General features: G+C 45.1%; 1 protein-coding gene across 2 annotated transcripts in view; it reads left to right on the top strand.

Moving 5' to 3' along the window:
- The first annotated feature begins 92 nt into the window (after positions 1-92).
- The window catches only part of LOC120982427 (protein only RNase P catalytic subunit), a 92,498-nt gene continuing 81,252 nt past the window's right edge, over positions 93-11,338 (top strand). For both annotated transcript variants that reach the window (XM_040412557.1, XM_040412558.1), the window contains exons 1-3: positions 93-1,196; positions 6,305-6,352; positions 8,741-8,873. In XM_040412557.1, coding sequence (XP_040268491.1) covers positions 223-1,196; positions 6,305-6,352; positions 8,741-8,873 — 1,155 coding nt within the window. In that variant the 5' untranslated portion in view covers positions 93-222. The remainder of the gene's footprint in view (positions 1,197-6,304; positions 6,353-8,740; positions 8,874-11,338) is intronic.

The following is an 11,338-nucleotide window of genomic DNA, read 5'->3' as shown; positions in this document are numbered from 1 at the left end:
CAATGGCTAAAACTTCCAGCGCTCTAGTGATGTTTGAACTCTAGCGAAGTTTTGATTGGTTCCCTTTGAACCCGGAAGTGATTGCGATTTGACATAGACATGTGGGCACAAGGAGAGAAGCAGTGAGCTGAGTTATGGTGAACGTAATGGATTTACTTCATAGCTCATGATAATGAATACGAGTTTATTTCTGTAGTCACTGAGCCTGGGCTATCCAGCAGCATGTTATCCCTCCAGCTGTGCAGTAGGTCCTGGTGTAGGGCAATAGGTGCCAACAGAGCACCAGTATGTCTGACCACTGCTGGTTTCATGCCCTACATAAGCCGGGTGCCAGTTTACAACCCTGTTCAGACCATAAGTGCAACGTGTAGCGTAAACGCCGCTCGTGTAGACAGAGACGGTTCCTCTGTTAAATATCCAAGGCAGTCTGAAAGGAAGGAATACCTGAGAGGCTCATCTGTGTTCTCTGCTGGTGCCGCCAAAACAAGGTCTGACAAGAACAGAGATTTGACCGCCGGAGGCAAGGGCCCTGCTGCCCGTGTAAATGATGGTAAAGTAGCTTTGCCCCCTGGGCCGTTGAGTGCCGATGGCTGGAAGAACCTTCAACTGGACCATAAAGAGGACAGTAATTTTGAAGATCATGCAATGGCTCAGATGATTAAAACCAATGCTGATATAGACATTGCCAAGTCCTTGTTGTCTTACGTGGCGGGAAAGGACGGCGACGTTACGTACAAGTTACTCCTAAAATATCTGGTGCTATGTGTGCAACAGAAGCAGATCAAGGAAATCTATGACATGTCTGACATCATGAAAATGAAATTCCAGACTTTGGAAACCGGGGTTCACAGTCTCCTTATTAAAGGCCTGTGCTACACTGATCGCTGGAGGGAAGCGATAGATTCTTTAGAAACCTTAAAAAAGGCCGGTACCCCATCCGCCAGGAATTATGGAGAGTGCATCAAAGGAGCGATCGACCATCGGGATGACGAGCTGGCCTGGACCCTTTATGATGAAATGCTACAGAGAGACTTGGTGCCCCCTGAAGAGTCCATTCAGAGCCTGTTTAATGCGGATCAGGACCTACAGGATCAGGCTTTCAGGGACAGGCTTATTGGTGTCCTCAGATATTTCAGGGAAAGTCAAATCTACCCTGGGCAACCTCTGATGAAAACCATCAAGTCCTGGTTTGAAAGGTAATGTTGGGTAAATCTGCATTGATGTATGCAGGAGTCTTGATGATGGAGGGGTTCTCATATATTTAAAGGGAACCTGTAATCAACTGTATGCTGACCTCAATGAGGGCAACATAAAATAGTGACAGAAATGCTGATGTCAGCGCTGTGTCACTCATGAGCTAAAAGTAAGTGGTTGCTGAGAACCAGCATCATAATCATGGATCTCAGGACTTAATGAATAACCAGGACTCTTCTCAGGTGGCCCTGACTCTTTTCCAGGCCCCGTCTACAATGTTTGTGATGTTGGTTCTCGGCAACCACTTACTTTTAACTTATAAATGACAGACCGCTGAAATCAACTCGCCTGTCTCTACTTTGACCGTACTACTTTGACACGACCGTATGTATTACATTTGCAAATATGGATGACGTCCGTGTGCATTCCGTATTTTGCGGAACGGAACAGCTGGCCTCTAATTGAACAGTACTTTATCCTTGTCCGTAATGCAGACAATAATAGGACATGTTCTATTTTTTTGCGGAACGGAAATACGGAAACGGAATGCACAAGGCACACCTTCTGTTTTTCTTGCAGACCTATTGAAATGAATGGTTTCGCATACGGTCTGCAAAAAGAACGGAACGGACACGGAAAGAAAATAAGTTTGTGTGCATGAGCTCTTAGATCCACCACAAGAGATCTCCACCGCATGCGTGAGATTTCAGGGCCAGGCGTTGGAGCAGTCTCGCTAGGAGAGGGAGTGGTGCTCCGAGCAGTCAGGCCAGCCCCCTTGATGCTTTGAGCACCTTATTTACATATAACTAAAAATAGAAATTTTTCTGCATCTGTAATACTGATTGCAGGGAACTCAGTTAATTCTCCACGATCAACCAGTATGCCAGGTTTAATAGGTTTGATCATGGTAACAGACGCTCTTTAAAGGGAGTCTGTCACCAACTTTTCAAGTTCTACACTGCTTATATTGCTTTCTTGCACACACGACTATAACATTACCTTTGTTGTTTTAGTACGATTTTCTAAAGCTGCAAAACCAAGGTTTTAATGGTATGCCAATGAGGAATTACTCAGGGGTGGTGTTCTGACTGGAGGTGTCCAGGCCCCCTCTGCGTTTTGTGCTCTTAACTCCTCCCCAGCTTTGTCTGGCCAGCCCTGTAATCATCTTACATTATCCTCCCGAGATCCGGTGCGTGCACAGTTCACTGCAGGGCCAGGGCATTCACATTGCTGCAAACAAAGCCGATGCCATCCGTGGTTATTGGAGTGCGCATGCCCGAGCCCGGTGGTGAACTGTGCACACGCAGGATCTCAGGAGCTGGAGAGAACATAAGGTGATTACAGGGCTGGCCAGACGAGGCTGGCGAGGAGTTAGGAGCGCAAAACACAGAGGGGCCTGGACACTTACAGTCAGAACACTGCCCCTGGGCACTTACAGTCAGAACACTGCCCCTGGGCACTTACAGTCAGAACACTGCCCCTGGGCACTTACAGTCAGAACACTGCCCCTGGGCACTTACAGTCAGAACACTGCCCCTGGGCACTTACAGTCAGAACACTGCCCCTGGGCACTTGCGAGCCCTCATTTGCATACCATTAAAATCTTGTAAAGAGTATGGTACTATTATGGTCATCTGTGTGTGTGCAAGAAGGCAATATAAGCAGTGTAGAGGGTGAAAAGTTGGTGACAGACTCACTTTAACATAGCTTGAGAGAAGAGGTGATGTGAATTTTGAACATCTTGGTTCCCATCATTGGTGGTAAATGATTGAGTTTCTTGAGGGGGAGGAATCACAGACATCCTGTATACCAGCGGTGGCGAACATATGGAATAGGTGCCAGAGGCAGCACTCAGAGCCCTCTCTGTGGGCACCCGCATCCTGGAAAAAGTATATGGTGTACCAATATGCCTTAGACCAGGGATGCCCAACCTGCGGCCCTCCAGATGTTTCAAAACAACAACTCCCAGCATGCCTGGACAGCCTACAGCAGGCTTGCTCAATCTGCGGCCCTCCAGATGTTTCAAAACAACAACTCCCAGCATGCCTGGACAGCCTACAGCAGGCTTGCTCAATCTGCGGCCCTCCAGCTGTTGTAAAACTACAACTCCCACAATGCCCTGCTGTAGGCTGTTTGGGCACGCTGGGAGTTTTAGTTTTGCAACAGCTGGAGGGCCGCAGTTTGAGCTTGCCTGGCCTACAGCTATTAGAAAAAGCTGTCAGTCTGTTTTCATTGAATGCTGTCATCTGACAGCTCAATTCATCTCTTATCTCCTCACCTAATAAATACTCATTATAGCTAAATTTTTCTCAAACTGATAAGAATTTGCCTTAAATAAGTGTTTATGATGTCAGGAGATCAGAGGTAAGAGCTAGGGATCGACCGATTATCGGTTTGGCCGATATTATCGGCCGATATTGAGGATTTTGAACGTTATCGGTATCGGCATCTATTTTGCCGATATTCCGATAACGTATTGGGAACACAGAACGCGCTGCTCTCAGCGCGTTCTGTGTTCCCTCCGCAGCACAGGGGAGAAGGAAGCAGTGTCTCCTCCCCCTGTGCTGCTGCTGCCGCCAATGAGAGGAGAGAACATAGAGGAGGGGCGGGGCTGTGGCCGCTGCGCCACCAATGAAGATAAGCCTTTCATTCATTCATATACAGGAGGCGGGAGCCGGCTGCAGAATCACATAGCCGGCTCCCGGCCTCTATGACAAGTAGCTGCGATCTGCGGTAGTTAACTCCTCAGGTGCCGCGGATCGCAGCTACAGTTCATAGAGGTCGGGAGCCGGCTATGTGATTCTGCAGCCAGCATGATTGAGAGACTTATCTTCATTGGTGGCGCAGTGCGCCCCCCCCCCCCAAGCCCCCCAGTATGAATCATTGGTGGCGCAGTGCCCCCCCCCCATCCCAGCCAATAGTAAAAACATTGGTGGCGCAGTGCGCCCCCCCCCCCCCCCCAGTATTACTCATTGGTGGCAGTAGCCACAGGATCCCCTCTCCCGTGCTCCTCCGATCGGAGCCCCAGCTGTGTAAGCCTGGAGCTCCGATCGGTTACCATGGCAGCCAGGACGCTATTGAAGCCCTGGCTGCCATGTTCAGCTCCCTGCTGCTGTGTGCACTATGCACAGAGCAGCAGGGACAGTGTGAGATCCTATTCACCCTGATAGAGATCTATCAGGGGGAATAGGACAAGGGTTCTAGTCCCTAAGGGGGCTAAAAGTTAGTAAAAAAAAAACACAAAAAATATTAAGTATAAATGAAAAAGATTTATAAAAAAAATAAAAAAAAATACACATTAACAATAAACAAAAAAAATACACATTAACAATAAACATTAATTTTCAGCAGATTTGTGTAGGAATTTATTTTTTTTTCTCAAAAATGAAAATTCCCAGAATATCGGTATAAATTATCGGCTATCGGCCTGAAAGTTCACAAATTATCGGTATCGGCCCTAAAAAATCAATATCGGTCGATCCCTAGTAAGAGCTACACATGAGCCGTCCGATGATGGGATTCAAAGAAAACAGACTGTGACAGCTTCCAAACAGACTGATTTTTAACTTTTATATCTCAAAAACGGCTGGACATTTTTAATAACGAATAAAAAAAAATCTTTTTAACCCCAAATGAGTAAAATGGTGTTCATAGCCTTTAAGCAAGATTGGCATTTTTACACTACCTTTAAAACTTTCTGAAAAGAGGGAAGGGTATTTGCAAGGACATCAGCCCCAGCATATTTATCATCATTTACGCCAGTGTCTGGTGTAAATAATGACTGAAGTGTATGTGCACTACAAGCTGCCATAGATTGCAGTCGGGTGTAGGGAATGCAGGAGGATATGCCTTAATTATGATGAGGCCTGTGCCTCTTCCTAAATTATGTGCATCCTCCAGGACTCCAGGAGATATCAGCACACACCAATCTTGATAAATCTCCTCCAAGCAGTTAGTTTTTTGGAGAAAAAAAAGTAATGACTGAGGAGTAGAGGAGTAAATAGTTACTAATTCTGCACCAAGCATTTTGAAAACCATTTCCATACTGCAGAGAATGAATAAAGTGATGGCTAAGGCCATATTCACACGTCAGTGTTTGGTCAGTGATTTCCATCAGTGATTTTGAGCCAAAACCAGGTGCGGGTAAGAAACACAGAACAGGTGCAGATCCTTCCCTTATGTCTGTGGGGGCTCCACTCCTGGCTTTGGCTCATAATCACTGATGGAAATCACTGACCAAACACTGAGGCCTCGTTCACATTTTGTGTCGGTGTCACGTCTGTGAAAAAAAGCATACGTTTCCTCTGTGAAGTCTGTGTGTCCGTTTTCACCATCCGTGTGTCATCCGTAATTCACTGACATTGCTCAGCTGAAAATTAATTTCCAAAGAATCCCCTATTAGTCTTCAGTGAAAAACGGACGCAACACAGACACAACACGGATGTGTGTCAGTGATTTTCACAGACCCATAGAGTTCAATGGGCGTGCTTGGTCCGCATCACGGATCAAAGTAGTCCATGTCCCCGTGATTTATTTACGGGCAGTAAAGAAAATACTGAAATTTGAACAGACACATTTAAATCAATGGGTACGTGTGCGGACAGGACACGTCAGTGAAAAATGGAAATGTGAACGAGGCCTGACTGCGTGAAAAAACCTGTGTACCAAATATCCCTGTGCAATACTGGTAGCTAAATTGTGCCACTGTTTTAAGAACTTGATGAAACTGTCTGACCTGTTACATGTGCACTTGGCAGCTGAAGACATCTGTATTGGTCCTATGTTCATATGTGCCCGCAGTGCTGAGAAAAATTGTGTTTTAATATATGCAAATGAGCCTCTAGGAGCAACGGGGGCGTTACCATTACACCGAGAGGCTCTGCCGCGCCCTGTGCACTTTGATTGATAGAGTCGGGCAGTGTAGACCCTGACTTCTCCTTAAGTCTCACTCAATGCCATGCGCTTCAGGAACCAGCGCAGACACAGTACAGGGAAGAGGCTTGCCGGCAGTTCTCTTCCAGAGCAGGTCATTGATCCATTGACAGTTAAAAATCTAGTAGTGAAAAACCTGATAAAATCTGTTGTATAAATTGCTTTTTTTTTTTTTCAGAATTCCCAATGAAACTTGGAAAGGGCAGCTTACCAAAGTCACAGACAGGTAAGTGTTACATTTGTATTCTAAAGTAGAATACATGTAGATTTGCATTTCCCACAGAAATTCACAGATTTATTCATGTCCTACAATTAAATGTCCAGTAGGAGGCGCTCTTGTCATTAGATTGCCATGCAAATAAAAATTTTTTTTATCTTGCAAGGTTCTTGGCAAACAAATCATGCATTTTCTCTGTAGTGCTGGCAGGACGTTCTTGTGCTCTTTTGTACCATGCAAATGCAGGACGTTCACATCTGCGTCATCATGGATCCAGCAGGCTGTTCCGGCAAAGAGCAGCATGCCAGAGTTCTCCAGATCCACCATAGGCCAAATCACCATTTAGCTTTCCATTCTTCTGATCTTTTAGAACAGAGTTGCCCAACCTGCGGCCCTCCAGCTGTTGCAAAACTACAACTCCCAGCATTCCTGGACAGCCTACAGCTATTAGGGCATGCTGGGAGTTGTAGTTTTGCAACAGCTGGAGGCCCGCAGGTTGAGTATCCCTGTTTTAGTAGAATGGGGGAAAAAAACAAAGCCATTATTTTGAGCATCAGTTATGATCTGTTTCCATCCGTTTGTGTCACTTCCACCAGTTCTTTTTGACAGGAACAAAAGTATTTTTTTCAGGACTTTTTCTCCCGTCAAAAATAACTGATCTCTGACAGAGGTGACTCATAAGGCCTCTTTCACACGGGCGAGTATTCCGCGCTGGTGCAATGCGTGAGGTGAACGCATTGCACCCGCACTGAATACGGACCCATTAATTTCTATGGGGCTGTGCACATGAGCGGTGGTTTTCACGCATCACTTGTGCGTTGCGTGAAAATGGCAGCATGCTCCTCTTTGTGCGTTTTTCACGTAACGCAGGCCCCATAGAAATGAATGGGGTTGCGTGAAAATCGCAAGCATCTGCAAGCAAGTGCGGATGCGGTGCGATTTTCACGCACGGTTGCTAGGAGACGATCGGGATGGGGACCCGATCATTATTATTTCCCCTTATAACATGGTTATAAGGGAAAATAATAGCATTCTGAATACAGAATGCATAGTACAATAGGGCTGGAGGGGTTAAAAAAAATAATAATAATTTTAACTCACCTTAATCCACTTGTTCGTGCAGCCGGCATCTCCTTCTGTCTTCATCTGTAAGCAATAGGACCTTTGATGACGTCACTACGCTCATCACATGATCCATCACCATGGTGATGGACCATGTGATGAACGCAGTGACGTCATCAAAGGTCCTATTGCTCACAGATGAAGACAGAAGAGATGCCGACTGCGCGAACAAGTGGATTAAGGTGAGTTAAATTATTATTATTTTTTTTAACCCCTCCAGCCCTATTTTACTATGCATTCTGTATTCAGAATGCTATTATTTTCCCTTATAACCATGTTATAAGGGGAAATGATACAATCTACACTACAACTAAACCAAACCTAAACTTCTGTGAAGAAGTTCGGGTCTGGGTACCACAGTCGGTTTTTTATCACGCGCGTGCAAAACACATTGCACCCGCTCGATAAAATCTGAACATCGGAACGCAATTTCCTTCCTACTCGCGCGGGTTTGCCGCAATGCATCGGGACGCATCCGGACCTAATCCGGACACGCTCGTCTGCAAGGGGCTTAACTGATGCTCAGGATAACATATCCGTTTTTTTCTTCTGTTATTATGATGGATCAGAAGAACGGAGAGCTAAACGGTGATGTGAACTCGGCCATACCCGGATAGTGCCGCGCACCGCCAGACCCCATAGACTATAATGGTATCCGGCTGCAGGAACAGCCTGCCGGATCTGGGATCGCATATATAAACATACCATTTATTCACTTTGGATTATATTATATAATTCCTGGCATCAAAATATATTTTCCCTTTTTAACGTATAAAACTTTAGACACGTGTGTTCCTCCAGCTTCCACAGCGGAGGGTAGAGAGACCTATGTGAATTTTTTGGTAGTTTTTTTTTTTTTAACTTATTCCCATCTTAGGATATACTAGCTCATGATCATAACCACTTTATGAAAAATGGGGCTTTGACCACTGGGAAGCTCAAGGATCTTTTACTGCTTTTTCCTGCCCAGCAACTACCCGCATAGCCTCTCTGCGGGGTATGGCCGCAGTGTCCTCATTCAGGTGAATGGGCCCCCCAACAATCATAAAGTGGTGGCATATCCTTAGATGGGAATAGCCCATGAATATACATGCATTCTCAGGGAGGTTCTTTATGTGTGTGCAAGCAAGTATACCCGCAGTGTCTTGACCAGCCGCTCTGGTCTTTCCATAAGTTATATAACCACCCCAGAATAGTTATGGCACCCCTCTGTATGTGTGGCTGACTGTTCTGGTAGGCTTTGCCACCTTTCAGTAACACATACTGTTTCCACAGTGGTCACTGTCAGGCTTGTAAACAACCACTGGAGTCCATTCACCTGACGCCAGAGGAATACAGCACCCTGAAGAAAGTGGTCATTGACCGTGTCATCAAGGGGGAGGATACTTTTCGTAAGACCACCCCAGAGGTGAGTGATACTTATTCCTTCATCACATTTTCACCATCAAGTGGCTCGCTACCAGCCGCCATATTGCCAATGTGTCATGGGTCTTAAATACACTTTGGAATTGAAGGTCCCTTGCTGCCCATTTATGGGTCATGTGAACACTAGCGGCCAGCAGTCTCTGTGTTCATCGGATGCAAGATGGCAGCAGGCACATGATCTATTCACGTGACTGCTTCCTCTGCTGTCCCTAACTGCATCCACTTCTGTGCGGGCACAATAACTGCCTAAAACACTAACCGTCCCTTCTGTGCAGTAACGGTACCTACCAAAATCGGTCAAAGGAATGACAACTTCTGAACATGTGACAGGGTCATGGACACTCGAGGCTCATTGATGCACGTGGGGAGTGAAGTTTATCTCCCACAGGAGACCTATTGTAGCACAGATTGCTGAAAACGTTACTGCTGACTATGATAGAAAGGTGTAAGAACATGAATTACTTCACAGCTTGTTGTAATGTAGACAGACCAGAGTGCCCATGGCTAAAAGCACCAACAATGGTCATGGGAGCATCAAAACTGGAGCAATAGAAGAAGGTGACCGGGTCTGATGATTCATGGTTTTCTTTGTGTCAGGTGCTACCAAATTTAAATCACCCTCCTTTTCCTAGAATAAAAAAATAAATACATAAACTATAAAAAAAATATAAACGTCATGGGCACCGCCACACCCGAAAATGCCCTTACTATTAAAGTCTAAAAAAGGCGAATGGCGTAATGGAAAAAATTATCACTGCACCATCCAACCAGGAGACTACTATTCACTGCACCACCCAACCAGGAGACTACTATTCACTGCACCATCTAACCAGGAGACTACTATTCACTGCACCATCCAACCAGGAGACTACTATTCACTGCACCATCCAACCATGAGACTACTATTTACTGCACCATCCAACCAGGAAACTACTATTCACTGCACCATCCAACCAGGAGACTACTATTTAGTGCACCATCTAACCAGGAGACTATTATTCACTGCACCATCCAACCAGGAGACTACTATTCACTGCACCATCCAACCAGGAGACTACTATTTACTGCACCATCCAACCAGGAAACTACTATTCACTGCACCATCCAACCAGGAGACTACTATTTAGTGCACCATCTAACCAGGAGATTATTATTCACTGCACCATCCAACCAGAAGTCTACTATTTAGTGCACCATCGAACCAGGAGACTACTATTCACTGCACCATCCAACCAGGGGACTACTATTCACTGCACTATCCAACCAGGAGATTATTATTCACTGCACCATCCAACCAGCAGACTACTAGTCACTGCACCATCCAACCAGACGACTACTATTCACTGCACCATCCAACCATGAGACTACTATTCACTGCACCATCCAACCAGACGACTACTATTCACTGCACCATCCAACCATGAGGCTACTATTCACTGCACCATCCAACCAGACGACTACTATTCACTGCACCATCCAACCAGACGACTACTATTCACTGCACCATCCAACCATGAGACTACTATTCACTGCACCATCCAACCATGAGACTACTATTCACTGCACCATCCAACCATGAGACTACTATTCACTGCACCATCCAACCATGAGACTACTATTCACTGCACCATCCAACCAGACGACTACTATTCACTGCACCATCCAACCAGACGACTACTATTCACTGCACCATCCAACCATGAGACTACTATTCACTGCACCATCCAACCATGAGACTACTATTCACTGCACCATCCAACCAGACGACTACTATTCACTGCACCATCCAACCAGGAGACTACTATTTAGTGCACCATCTAACCAGGAGACTATTTTTTTTGTTTCAATCGTTTTTATTGGTATTTCAATGTAATACACAATACAATAAAAATGCATTACAATACTTGCATTGTCAGTTGAGTTATTAATAACAAATATAGTACAGTGACATAACCCTTGTCAAAGTAAACAAACACACATATATGACATCCATGTTGAAGCCTATTCAGCCCATAAACCGAAAACTTAATGTTTTCCGAACCATAGGCCCCCACTGTAGGAGCATGCGAAAAGAGTATCTAAAAGAAAGTATCCACCACCTCCCCCTTACATTCGACATACTTTATAAATCTGCAAGATTTATTCTTTATTGGTTGTCCAACACTCGTGTGAGTCTAAATCTACTAGTTAAATTTCAAGGTATGTTTCAGGGAATGTTTTTCCTCTTTCCTTCCCATCACTTTTTGCAATATGGAGACGACATCCAAACTTGCCACAATTTCAAGAATTTTTGATAAGTGCCATTCCCTAAGGCTATAATTCTTTCGTAGGCAAAAGTGGTATTAATTGCTGACACTAGGTCCCTCAGATGTGGAATATCCCGAGATTTCCATCTCTGTAATAACATCAATTTAGCTTGGACATTGAAAACACAAACCAATTTCCTGT

The sequence above is a fragment of the Bufo bufo genome, chromosome 11 (assembly GCF_905171765.1).
Source record: "Bufo bufo chromosome 11, aBufBuf1.1, whole genome shotgun sequence".
NCBI classification, from domain to species: domain Eukaryota; kingdom Metazoa; phylum Chordata; class Amphibia; order Anura; family Bufonidae; genus Bufo; species Bufo bufo.
This window is presented reverse-complemented; position numbering and strand designations above follow the sequence as displayed.